The 14,186-nt window shown below is 42.9% G+C and overlaps 1 protein-coding gene across 1 annotated transcript in view; it reads right to left on the reverse strand.

Moving 5' to 3' along the window:
• SLC4A5 (solute carrier family 4 member 5) overlaps nucleotides 1-13,678 on the reverse strand; it is a 93,265-nt gene extending 79,587 nt beyond the window's left edge. Inside the window, exons 1-2 of the mRNA XM_068974472.1 lie at nucleotides 13,600-13,678; nucleotides 3,850-4,020 (exon numbers count right to left, since the gene is read on the reverse strand). Of these exons, the coding sequence (XP_068830573.1) occupies nucleotides 3,850-4,020; nucleotides 13,600-13,678 (250 nt within the window). The remainder of the gene's footprint in view (nucleotides 1-3,849; nucleotides 4,021-13,599) is intronic.
• Nucleotides 13,679-14,186: the final 508 nt, after the last annotated feature.

Genomic DNA, 14,186 nt, shown 5'->3' on the forward strand with positions numbered 1-14,186 from the left:
TCAGGATTCTCTTCCAATAGGGGTTTGTGTTTGTTTGAATGTTGTATATGTTGATAATTCCAGGAAATAAAAGAAATCCAATTGTCTTTGTTCCTATGTTGGAAACAAAGCCTGTCTCAGGAGTCCCTTAGTGGAGGAGATGCTTTAGAGATAAATTTGTTCTCTGTCCCAACCCTCACACCTTCCTTATCAGAAATGGGAAAGACCATATGAAATCTATTTTTGGTCCAAAAGTCTTGAAGTCACATGAGGCTCAAACACCTGGTGAGAAAACAGCTGCTTTCTCCCCTACTGCTCGTCTTGGTGGTTTTGATCTTTCAGTGATTCTAGAGTTATTCAGAGCTCGGCAAGTAGCAGAAGACCTTAATACTTTTTCACACCCCTCCCACCGGAAGGATCTCATTAGCTTCTCAGTACCAGTGGGAACAGCCCAACTAGAGGTCTACTCATAAAGGAAAAAAGATCTGGGCTCCTTGCTTTGAAATTGGGTTAACACAAATCAATTGAAGTAACATGTGTCAAGTGCTTGTAATGTACCATGCGCCGTGTGAAGGACTTTGTGTCTGTTTTTATTCCATCTAGGAGCTCACAGCTCAGCGTGACCAACATCCTGATTTTCTTTGAACTGACCGCCTTTAGCACTGACAGTTCCATGTCCCTTGTCCTGGGAAAGCCCTCTATCCCAGGCAAACTGCAACAGTTTGTCACCCTACAACAATCTTCCACTCTACAGATGAAGGCACTGAGGCCTTCACACACCAGAGCCTACACACCAGGCTGGGCTTGGCCCGTCTCCTTTCTCTTAGATCTTGGCTCCAGTTCTTAGCACCAGCCAAGAAAAGCCAAAGAGCAGTCATATTTCTATAACTGCTCTTCACCCCCTTTCTCCTAATAGCTTCTGCAGAGGCTCTCAGAGCCAGAGAATGCATTCTTTCCAGGGCAGGAAGCATGGCTTTTACTGATTCTCAACACAGCTTGATGGTTCTATTCCCTGTATACGTTCTGCTAGAGTCAAAACTGGAGGAAGGGGTGGCCAAAATGATATTCATATTGGAGGAAGGGGTGGAGGTGGGGCAAATAACCCTATGCTATGGCATATTATATTCTGGGATATGTACTATCTACCTATCCCTTTCATCATAAGGTAGTTTGGCTGCTTGAAAAAATATAATTCTTAGCCCATGTCCATCTGGTCATGACTGACTGGTGATGACTTACAAAGGGCAGAAGTGTAGTGGAAGAGACACACAAGGGTTTTGGAGTCTACTGATGTTTTCAACTTTTAGCTTCACTGATTCCTGCTGTGCCACACTACATCTCTTTGAAACTTGACTTCCCAATCTGAAGATGAGGATAATATCTCCTGTTTATTAATGTGACACATTTAGTAAACAAAATTGTAATGAAATGCCATGTCATGGTATACATCTCTTTCACACACATCATCTTGCTGGATTCCTGTTGTTGTTTGTGAGGCAGGAACTGAAGGAGTCACCTGTCAATCCTTCAACTACACAGGCTGCTTTACTCTCAGGCCTAGCTATGTCTAGCCACCGTGCCTGGCCCACCCCCTGACCCCATTCTGCACAATTCCTCTCTCCTGTAAAGCTAGGTCCTCTTGGACTTTGTGGCCAGCTGAAATGCCTGCCTGGGCTGTCCGAATGGATTCACAGAATAGACGAGGCACTCAGAGAGGAAAAACATATCTGGTCAGTTGCCCTGCAGCAAAGCAAAGTGGCAGATTCAGGCAGTCACCTAGATGAAGCTGTGCAATGATTTGGGCACTGGTTTGTTTTCCTTTCCCCAGGTCACTGTTACTGACCCAGGGATCCCATAGAGTAGGGTTTATATTTGCATCACACACACAATGCCCCCTCCGATTTGGAACAAGTGAAGGACAGAGGGGTGGACCTCTACCACCCCTAACAGAATGGCTGGAACAAGTTCAGCTGCCATGGGTGAAAACTCACTGTGATTGCTGACTTGGCTTGCAGGCTTTGTGGCTCCCTCAAATCAAGAATGTATGTAACTGGGGCCTGGAAATTATTCTTAGAGGTAGGTGGGTTCTATCAGAATTGTTAAAGTTCGTATTTCCATTTTGAAGATAATCTTTAAAAGATTTATTTTATTAGCTATAAGGATAAAACTTATAATTCAAAATTATAAGATATGTTATGGAAAAAAGCCTTAATGAATTCATACATTATTGCTCAAACTGGGATTTTATGGTCCCTTGGGGCTCTACAAATATACAAATGCACTTTCATGAGTCTCCAATAAGTTATTTTCCCTTTAAAAGAAGTTCTTACTTTACCCAAGCTGGAAAGATGTGGCCTGGAATTCCCTGTCTTCCTGTGCCTTCCCACTGTCTCCCCTGTTCCACAGCCATGCCACGTGCCACGCGTGAGGATGGCAGGCTGTAAAGGGATGGACTGAGTGTGCAAATGTACCAAAGGATTCTCCTTTCTCTCCCCTTTGGTTTCCAGTTAAAACCAGTGTCCCCTTAACTCAACCAGAAACCACCCAAACAACACAAAATCCACCATTCATGGCCACTTCTGTGAAGTACCACGTCACATCAATAAATATCATTTGCAGAGAGTACCAGCTCTAACCCACTTTCCTCTTTCCTGACTGAGGAAGGACCCAGCAGACTCCACTTGTAAAGGGTGACTGCATCCCTGAATGTGGTGGGGTGACAGGGGAACGCTCCAGAGAGTGAGTGGGAGGCATCCAGACCCAACCTGGGGAGCAGGCCTCCCTGTCAGGCTTGCCCTCCTTTGGGTTGCAGATATGCCAACCCCCAAATAGGTATGTGTGCACATGCCTGTGTATGCATGTTTGTGTGTACGTATGTATCAGAGCCCATTTCTTACACTAGACACTGCCAAAGGACTCCCCATTAATCCCTCTCCCACATAGGCACAGGAGAAGTCATAGGCCTTGGTAGACTTGGTGCCAATAACCGCAGTTGTTCAGGGCAGTGCTGGGATGGAGGTGACTCAGATGGTCTTTGCCAGTGTGTATGTCACAGTCTGCTACAGGAATGTTAAGAGGCTGCTACTGCCTGACATTCCTTTGAAGGTGCAGATGGTAAGATAGCTCATTTTGCTTTGTTCAAGACCATGGAAATGTATAGTAGAAACCAATTAGATGCTATTTATTTCACAGATTTGGGATGTGCTGCAGGTGAAATCATATCCCTAGAAACAGGGAAGATGCTAAGGGATAAAATGTCACAGCAGCTGTGCTCTAGTTTTTTCACTCCTCTCAAGACTGATATTTTTCTTTCCACAGGAAAGAACGAAAGACTGCTTTTTAACAAGCCCAGAACTGATTCCTGCAGCAGCAGAGGCATGCTTCAGGGGCTCTGCTGACCTGGGAGAAAGCCTCCAGGACTCTGGAAACTGTGATGCAGAGTGTCCAGACAATTCCAGACCATTCCTTCAAGCTCAGGTGAAGAGAGAGGGTGGAGGTAATGCAACAAAGAATTCGATTTACTGAGCACAACACCTCACACCAGTCACGTTTGTTATTGGTTTTTAGGGAGGCTGGAAATTTGCCCTTAGGAATTTAGAAACAGGAAATAATTCTGAGAATTAAACCATGAAATCAAGGTGGAATGTGGCAGAGCAGAGGTCTCAAAGTTACCAGAGATGACAGGGGCTCAGCCTGCCTGAAGGGATTCTCTGAGCAAGGGTTGGTCTGCTGTGGCAGCAGAGCAGAGGGGCCTAAGAGGCCTGAGCCACAAGGGGCATTCCTCACATTCTCTTGAGAGTCCCCCCCTCCCCTGCCCTGCCCTGTCTGGACCCCCCAGCAGATGGCTCCCAGAATGTTCCCCAAACTCACGCGTCTTGCTGACACGGTCCACACCGCTGCCCGCACTGGCCAGCCCCTGCTGAGGCTTGTCTGGCTGCAAGCCCCAGCGGGCCTTTTGCAGGCCTGGAAGATGTCCCTTCTGGTCTCTTTTCCTGTGAGGGTAACTGGGAACGGAAAGCCCGATGTGAATGGAACGGCAGTCTGTGGGCACAGAATAAAAGAGAGGGTAGGCAAAGTGACTGAAAGCTGGCATTTCTTCTTAATATCCTCCAGTTACAGAGAGCTGAGGCCACCGGAAAAGATCAGAAGACATGGGATTCCTGGACGGGGCCACTGGGCTTGACAGAATTGCAATTCTGAACCAACTCAGCAGTTGCTGGAATGAACAGAATTCCCATCTCCCCATTCTTGCTAGTCCAGAGCAGCAATAACTACATATGATTTATGACACATGGGCCAGGAGAGAGGCCTTTAGAAGGTCATGTATTTAGTCCAAAATGCCAAGTCTCAGCTTTGATTGTTAATAGGAAAATCATGTGCATTTCCATCAAGGCCGTTTTTACTAACAACCAAGGACCATGTGAACTACTATTTATCAGAGAAGCGAGTTATTAAGGATTTCTCAAAAATGATTTTGTAAGCTAGAATTTTCAAGAGCTAGCAAGGACCCTAATTCAGAATTCCTCTAAGAAGCCACCACTAAATCTGTGCTCAAAGAGGCAACTGGAATCCCCTCAGCAGTCCAGAAAGACCTTCTACTATTGGTTTCTCATCTATATTATCTTGAGTTGGTCGACAATTTTTAAAATTATTAATAGCTTTTTAGTGCAATTTTAAAATTTTAGTTGTTGGGTTCCCTGGTGGTTCAGAGTGTAAAGCATCTGCCTGCAATGTAGGAGACCCAGGTTCGATCCCTGGGTCGGGAAGATCCCCTGGAGAAGGACATGGCAATCCACTCCAGTATTCTTACCTGGAGAATCCCATGGATGGAGGAGCCTGGTAGGCTACAGTCCATGGGGTCCCAAAGAGTGGGACATGACTGAGCAACTTCACTTTCACTTTCATTTAGTACAATTTTAGATTTACAGAATAATTGAGCAGATAGTACATTAAGTTCCATGTACTTAAGTTCAACCATAGTGCCACCTCCACAATTTTCCCTATTATTATTTTTAAATTTGGATAAGGTTGACATATAATATTATATTAATTTAAGGCATATAATATAATGATTTGATATATGTATATCTGCAAAATGACAACCACAACAATAAGTTCAGTCAACATCCATCACCACACAAAGATATGAAGTTTTTTCTTGTGATGAAAACTTCCAAAATGTAGTCTCTTAGCAACTTTCAAGCATATAATATGGTATTATCAACTATAGCCACCATACTGTACATTACATTCAGGTATCTTATAACTAAAATTTGTGCCTTCTGACCGCCTTCACCCAATTCCCCACCTTCCACCCCCGGCCTCTGGTAACCCCCAACCTGTTCTCTGTCTCTATGTCTTTGGATTTTTAGATTCCATATGTAGTGAAATCATAGAGTATCTGTCTCTCTGACTTATTTCACATAGCATAATACTTTCCAGCTCCATTCATGTTGGAAATGACAACATTTCTTCCTTTCGTAATAGCTGAATAATATTCATGTGTATATCACATTTTCTTTAAACATTCAGTGGCTGATGGACACAAGCTATTTGGGAGAAGCCACCCCGCGCCCGAGGCCAGGGGCGGCGGCTGGGAGGAGCAACCTGAGGGGCGGTGGCTGCCCGGGCGCAGGAAGGCCTAGAGGAGCTATCTCACGTTGAAGGTCAGGAAAGGCGGCGGTGAGGAGATACCCCTAGTCCAAGGTAAGGAGCCGCGGCTGTGCTTTGCTGGAGCAGCCGTGAAGACATACCCCACGCCCAAGGTAAGAGAAACCCAAGTAAGATGGAAGGTGTTGCAAGAGGGCATCAGAGGGCAGACACACTGAAACCATAATCACAGAAAACTAGTCAATCTAATCACACTAGGACCACAGCCTTGTCTAACTCAATGAAACCAAGCCATGCCCGCGGGGTAACCCAAGACGGGCGGGTCATGGTGGAGAGGTCTGACAGAATGTGGTCCACTGGAGAAGGGAATGGCAAACCACTTCAGTATTCTTGCCTTGAGAACCCCATGAACAGTATGAAAAGGCAAAATGATAGGATGCTGAAAGAGAAACTCCCCAGGTCAGTAGGTGCCCAATATGCTACTGGAGATCAGTGGAGAAATAACTCCAGAAAGAATGAAGGGATGGAGCCAAAGCAAAAACAATACCCAGCTGTGGATGTGACTGGTGATGGAAGCAAGGTCCGATGCTGTAAAGAGCAATATTGCATAGGAACCTGGAATGTCAGGTCCATGAATCAAGGCTAATTGGAAGTGGTCAAACAAGAGATGGCAAGGGTGAACGTCGACATTCTAGGAATCAGTGAACTAAAATGGACTGGAATGGGTGAATTTAACTCAGATGACCATTATATCTACTACTGTGGGCAGGAATCCCGTAGAAGAAATGGAGTAGCCATCATGGTCAACAAAAGAGTCCAAAATGCAGTACTTGGATGCAGTCTCAAAAACAACAGAATGATCTCTGTTTGTCTCCAAGGCAAACCATTCAATATCACAGTTATCCAAATCTATGCCCCAACTAGTAATGCTGAAGAAGCTGAAGTTGAATGGTTCTATGAAGACCTATAAGACCTTTTAAAACTAACACCCAAAAAAGATGTCCTTTTCATTATAGGGGACTGGAATGCAAAAGTAGGAAGTCAAGAAACACCTGGAGTAACAGGCAAATTTGGCCTTGGAATGTGGAATGAAGCAGGGCAAAGACTAACCGAGTTTTGCCAAGAAAATGCACTGGTCATAGCAAACACCCTCTTCCAACAACACAAGAGAAGACTCTACACATGGACATCACCAGATGGTCAACACTGAAATCAGTTTGATTATATTCTTTGCAGCCAAAGATGGAGAAGCTCTATACAGTCAACAAAAACAAGACCAGGAGCTGACTGTGGCTCAGATCATGAACTCCTTATTACCAAATTCAGACTCAAATTGAAGAAAGTAGGGAAAACCACTAGACCATTCAAGTATGACCTCAATCAAATCCCTTATGATTATACAGTGGAAGTGAGGAATAGATTTAAGGGCCTAGATCTGAAAGATAGAGTGCCTGATGAACTATGGACAGAGGTTCGTGACATTGTACAGGAGACAGGGATCAAGACCATCCCCATGGAAAGGAAATGCAAAAAAGCAAAGTGGCTGTCTGGGGAGGCCTTACAAATAGCTGTGAAAAGAAGAAAGGCGAAAAGCAAAGGAGAAAAAGAAAGATATGAGCATCTGAATGCAGAGTTCCAAAGAATAGCAAGAAGAGATAAGAAAGCCTTCCTCAGTGATCAATGCAAAGAAATAGAGGAAAACAACAGAATGGGAAAGACTAGAGATCTCTTCAAGAAAATTAGAGATACCAAGGGAATATTTCATGCAAAGATGGACTCGATAAAAGACAGAAATTGTATGGACCTAACAGAAGCAGAAGATATTAAGAAGAGATGGCAAGAATACACAGAAGAACTGTACAAAATAGATCTTCACGATCCAGATAATCATGATGGTGTGATCACTCATCTAGAGCCAGACATCCTGGAATCTGAAGTCAAGTGGGCCTTAGAAAGCATCACTATGAACAAAGCTAGTGGAGGTGATGGAATTCCAGTTGAGCTATTTCAAATCCTGAAAGATGATGCTGTGAAAGTGCTGCACTCAATATGCCAGCAAATTTGGAAAACTCAGCAGTGGCCACAGGACTGGAAAAGGTCAGTTTTCATTCCAATCCCAAAGAAAGGCAATGCCAAAGAATGCTCAAACTACCACACAATTGCACTCATCTCACATGCTAGTAAAGTAATGCTCAAAATTCTCTAAGCCAGGCTTCAGCACTATGTGAACCGTGAACTTCCTGATGTTCAAGCTGGTTTTAGAAAAGGCAGAGGAACCAGAGATCAAATTGCCAACATCTGCTGGATCATGAAAAAAGCAAGAGAGTTCCAGAAAAACATCTTTCTGCTTTATTGACTATGCCAAAGCCTTTGACTGTGTGGATCACAATAAAGTGTGGAAAATTCTGAAAGAGATGGGAATCCCAGACCACCTGACCTGCCTCTTGAGAAATCTGTATGCAGGTCAGGAAGCAACAGTTAGAATTGGACATGGAACAACAGACTGGTTCCAAATAGGAAAAGGAGTACATCAAGGCTGTATATTGTCACCTTGCTTATTTAGCTTATATGCAGAGTACATCATGAGAAACGCTGGACTGGAAGAAACTCAAGCTGGAATCAAGATTTCTGGGAGAAATATCAATAACCTCAGATATTCAGATGACACCAATCTTTTGGTAGAAAGTGAAGAGGAACTAAAAAGCCTGTTGATGAAAGTGAAAGAAGAGAGTGAAAAAGTTGGCTTAAAGCTCAACATTCAGAAAACTAAGATCATGGCATTTGGTCCCATCACTTCATGGGCGATAGATGGGGAAACAGTGGAAAGGTGTCAGACTTTATTTTCTTGGGCTCCAAAATCACTGCAGATGGTGATTGCAGCCATGAAATTAAAAAACGCTTACTCCTTGGAAGAAAAGTTATGACCAACCTAGATAGTATATTCAAAGCAGAGACATTACTTTGCCAACTAAGGTCCGTCTAGTCAAGGCTATGGTTTTTCCTGTGGTCATGTATGGATGTGAGTTGGACTGTGAAGAAGGCTGAGCACTGAAGAATTGATGCTTTTGAAGTGTGGTGTTGGAGAAGACTCTTGAGAGTCCCTTGGACTGCAAGGAGATGCAACCAGTCCATTCTGAAGGAGATCAGCCCTGGGATTTCTTTGGAAGGAATGATGCTAAAGCTGAAACTCCAGTACTTTGGCCACTTCATGCGAAGAGTTGACTCATTGGAAAAGACTCTGATGCTGGGAGGGCTTGGGGGCAGGAGGAGAAGGGGAAGACCGAGGATGAGATGGCTGGATGGCATCACGGACTCAATGGACGTGAGTCTGAGTGAGCTCCAAGAGATGGTGATGGACGGGGAGCCCTGGCATGCTGTGATTCATGGGGTCGCAAAGAGTCCGACACGGCTGGGTGACTGAACTGAAGTGACTATTATAAATAATGCTCCAATGAACATGAGAGTACAGATACATTTTCAAGATAATGACTTCATTTCCTTTGACTATATATCCAGAAGTAGAATTGCTGGATCATACAGTATTTCTGTTACTAATTTTTTGAGGAATCTCCATACTGTTCTCCACAGTGTCTGCACCAATCTGCATTCCTACCAATGATGCAAAATGGTTTCCTTTTCTCCATATCCTTGCCAGCATTTGTTATCCCTTGTCTTAGATGATAGCCATCCTAACAGTTGGGAGGTGATATCTCTTTGTGGTTTTAGTTTGCATTTCCCTGATGATTAATGATGTTGAGCACGTTCATGTACCTGTTGACCATTTGTATGTTTTCTTTGGAATGAATTCTATTCAGTTCTTCTTCCCATTTAAAAAAAGTATTTAGTTAGTTAGTTATTTTTGGCTGCACTGGGTCTTCATTGCTGCACACAGGCTTTCTCTATTTGCAGTGAGCAGGGGCTACTCTTCTTTGCAGTGTGCGGGCTTCTCGTTGCACTGGTTTCTCTTGTTGTGTAGTACAGGCTCAATAGTTGTGGCACACAGGCTTAGTTGCTCCACGGCATGTGGGATCTTCCCGGACCAGGGACCAAACCAGTATCCCCTGCATTGCAAGGCAGTCTCTTAACCACTGGACCACCAGGGAAGTCCTTCTTCCCATTTTTTAAAAATGGTGTAGTCTTTCTTTTTTTTGTAATTGAGTTTCATAAGACCTTTATATATATTAACTTAACCCTTTATCAGATATATGATTTGCAAATATTTTCTCCTATTCCATAGGTTGACTTTTTGTTTTATTGACAGTTTCCTTTGCTATGTAGAAGCTTTTTAGCTTGATGTAGTTTAACTCATCTTTCATCCTGCTGCTTTTGCTTTTAATATCAAATTTAAAAAATCATCACTGAAACTGACATCAAGGAGTTCACCCCTTATGTTTTCTTATAAGAATTTTATGGTATCATGTTTTACATTCAAGTCTTCAAGCCATTTTGAGTTGACTTTCCTGTATGTTTTAAGATAGGGGTCCTGTTCCATTCTTTTAAGTGTAGCTGTTTAGTTTTCCCAACATCATTTATTGAAGAGACTATCTTTCCCCATCATATATTTTGTCTCCTTTGTTGTAAATTAATTGACTATATATGTGGGCTTACTTCCAGGCTCTCTATTGATCTTTATTGATCTATATGTCTGGTTTTATGCCAATATCATGTTGAATACTAAAACTTTATAATATAGTTTGAAATTAGGAAGTGTGATCTTCAAGCTTTGTTCTTCTTGCTCAAGATTGTGTTGGTTATTCAAGGTCCTTTATAGTTTCATATGAATTTGTGGATTTTTAAAAAATATATCTGTGGGGAAAAATGTCACTGAAATTTTGCTCGGGATTCCACTGAATCTGTAGATTGCTTTGGGTAATATGGACATTTTAGCAATATTCATTCTTCCAACCCATGAGCATGGAATATCTTTCCATGTATTTGTGTTGTCTTAAATTTCTTCCATCAGTGTTTTACAGTTTCCAGTGCACAAATCTTTAATCTCGTTGGTTAAATTCATTTCTAGGTTTTGACACAATTGTAAATGGAACTATTTTCTTAATTTCTCTTTCTGACAGTTCATTATTAGTATAGAGAAATGCAACTGATTTTTTGTATATTGATTTTGTATGCTGAAATCTTAATTTTTTTTAGTTCTAACAGTTTGGTAGAATTTGGGGGGTTTTCTATTTATAATATCATGCCATCTACAAATAGAGACAGTTTTACTTCTCCCTTTCAAATTTTAAAATTTCTTCTTATCGTTTCTCTCTTGTCTAATTGCTCTGGCTAGGACTTCCAGTACTATTTTGAATAAAAGTGGCAAGAGTGAGCATCTTTGTCTTATTCTTGATCCTACAGGAAAAGTTTCAGCTTTGCTTCCCTGGTGGCTCAGATGGTAAAGCGTCTGCCTGCAATGTGGGAGACCTGGCTTTAATCTCTGGATGAGGAATATCCTCTGGAGAAGGAAATGGCAACCCACTCCAGTACCCTTGCCTTGAAAATCCCATGGATGGAGGAGCCTGGTATGCTACAGTCCATGGGGTCGCAAAGAGCTGGACATGACTGAGTGGCTTCAATTTCCTTTCCTTTCCTATGGTGTTAGCTATGCGCTTGTCATACATGGCCTTTATTATATTGAGATACATTCCCTCTATGCCCAGTTTGTTGAGTGATTTTTTAAAAATCATGAATGGATGTTACATTTTGTCAAATGCTTTTCCTGCATCTATTGAGATGACCATATAATTTTTATTCTTCATTTCATTAATGTGGCATATCACATTGATTAATTTGTGATAAAAATTTTCCCTAGGGCTGATCAGCAACTGACTATTGATCAGCAGCTGATCATTATGACTATTTTTGAGGCCCAAGAAAGAAAGGAAGGAGGAAAGAAAGTGAAGTCACTCAGTTGTGTCCAACTCTTTGCGACCCCATGCACTGTAGCCTTCCAGGCTCCTTCGTCCACGGGATTCTCCAGGCAAGCGTGCTGGAGTGGGTTGTCATTTCCTTCTCCAGGGGATCTTCCAACCCAGGCATCGAACCCGGGTCTCCCGCATTGCAGGCAGACGCCTTACACTCTGAGCCACCAGGGAAATCCAACTACTAAAATTTGAAAGACTGTGGCAGACTGAGAAATTAGACTTTGTGTTCTTACATCAAGCTCTACATTAACTTTGTTTTTTTCTGTTGTTGCTGTTTGTAGCTTTTTTCTGGAGGAGAGGCTACCTCTTGATTCAATTTCCTGAAACTGACATACCAGATGCTTGGGCATCATGGACTGCACATGTCACAGTGAAAGCACATGAAGCTGACCTTGAAGAAGCATGTCTAAACCTTTTAGAGACATGTTGGGTGTCCACTCTGCTAAGCAGATTTGTGTGTGCCTGCTCTGGCTGGTGCAGTCCTAGGCACTGGAGAGTAAAGTTACCTGGATGTTAGTGTCCAGATCTCTTTAGAATTCCAGCTCACCCCACCACATCCTTGCTTGCTCTTCTGGATCCTCAGTCTTCCTTGGGTTAATGGGGTTAATGAGAAATGTGAGGTAGACATTTTTATGAAGTGCAGCCTCACTTCCTAGTGAACCAGTATCAGAATGACATGCTTTTCCTTCCTTCTGTCCCCCACCCTAAGCCTGAGCAAAGCTAGAATTTGAGGTAAGCCACGGACACCAATATTTAGAGGTAAGCAGTTCTACTCTTGGTGGCGCTGATGATAAAGAACCCACCTGCCAGTGCAGGAGACAAAGAGACACAGGTTTGATCCCTGGGTTGGAAAGATCCCCTGGAGAAGGAAATGGCAACCCACTCCAGTATTCTTGCCTGGAGTATCCCATGGAGAGAGGATACTGGTGGGCTATAGTCCAAAGGGTGGCACAGAGTCGGACACAACTGAAGTGACTTGGTAGGCAGGCAGGCAGTTCTACTCTAAAGATTTAGCATTCTTGATTCTTTCAATGATGAGATTGTATTCTCCGCCCTAAGGCCAGGAATGGAGATGGGAAGCAGCAGATGTATCAGAAAGGCCTTTACCCAGTGTTAGCTGCCCTGGGTGCTCCCTGGCTTGTTCTTCCCTTGCTGTATGACCATGCGCACTGGGACTCAGTGTTCTCACCGATACTGCAGGAATAAAAATTCTTTCTCTACTAACTAGGCATGGTTTTTGAGAAGGCAGAATAGAATGGTGAATGGGAACATGATTATGAAAACCGTGCAAAGAGCACCCTTTTTAAAAAAAATCAGGGGAGATGGCTGTCAGAGACATATTTTGCTTTTGCCCTGGATCTAACTTGTCTTATTTTTTTCCACTGTAACCATCAGAGTGTGGCTGTTCAGCTGGTGAACTGTAGGGAATCACTAACCCACTCCAAAGCTTCTTTCTTTGCTCGTATGACCTGTTCTCTCCCTGTGAGCATTTTGTAGTTTGGCTCAGGAGAGTGCCAGCTTCTCACCACATTCTTCTCCATCAGCAGCCCCAGAGTGGTGTTACACGTTCCTCAGCTCAGGGAGCATCAAGCTGGATAGGAAGATTGCTACCTCCTTCCAAAAAGGTTGGGGTAGTGCCTCTTTATAAACTCTGTGGCTGCTTTTCTGTAGAATGTAGGATACTTAGAGTCTCTGGGTAAGAAATTCTGGAGCAACAAAAATATCACCACTCAATACCCTCTTTTATTGGTTTTAACTGAGCTGCTATTTTTAAAATCTATAAAATGTTTATATTTGGCATTTAGTATGATTTGTAGAGCTTGTAAAATTGAGTTTGATTTTATATTGGGGAAGCTATGCCATAATCCTAGCAAAATCCAAGTTACCGGTCTCCAGTCTGACCACGTGGTCCCTTTAAGATATGGTTAAAGCTAGTCCCACCAGATCTAGGGTAGACACTGCGGGTGGGTCAGGGGAAAGGGGCAAGCTCTGAAGTTTCCCCCAACTGAAAGGGCTGTTATAAAGCTATCCAAGGAAAGTCTAGACCCTCTGAGAATTTGCATCAATTTCTCACTACGACCTTACTTACCTTCCTGGTTCTGACATCGCCTCCTGTAGTTAGTGGGGTCCAGCTTCCCTACCCCAGCCTCTTCCTCCTCGACCTTCATATCTATAAAGTAAAAGATGAACACAACCTCAAAATGTACACAACATAAAAAGGTAGAGTTTCAAGGAGAAATGGTCAAATTCATACTCACAGAGGAAGACCTTAGTGCAGATGAAAAAAATTAAGACAAAAGAACATATAAACAAATTGAGGAACCTCAAATACATGTATGGTGGGGAAAGGGAAAGTGAAAGTCACTCAGTTGTGTCTGACTGTTTGTGATCCCATGGACTATATAGCCCATGGAATTCTCCAGGTCAAAATACTGGAGTGGGTAGCCTTTCCCTTTTCTAGGGGATCTTCCCAACCCAGGAGTCAAACCAGGGTCTCCTGCATTGCAGGCAGATTCTTTACCAACTGAACTATCAGGGAAGCCATATGCTGGGGAATATTCCATCTGTACTTGAAAAAAGGGGTGTGCTTTTTCAAGTACACATGGAATATTTACAAAGAGCACACAAAGAGAACACATAAACTAGGTCTTGGGAAAGCTTTAGTAAATTTTAAAG

This window comes from Capricornis sumatraensis, chromosome 1, assembly GCF_032405125.1.
Source record: "Capricornis sumatraensis isolate serow.1 chromosome 1, serow.2, whole genome shotgun sequence".
In the NCBI taxonomy this organism is placed as follows: Eukaryota; Metazoa; Chordata; class Mammalia; order Artiodactyla; family Bovidae; genus Capricornis; species Capricornis sumatraensis.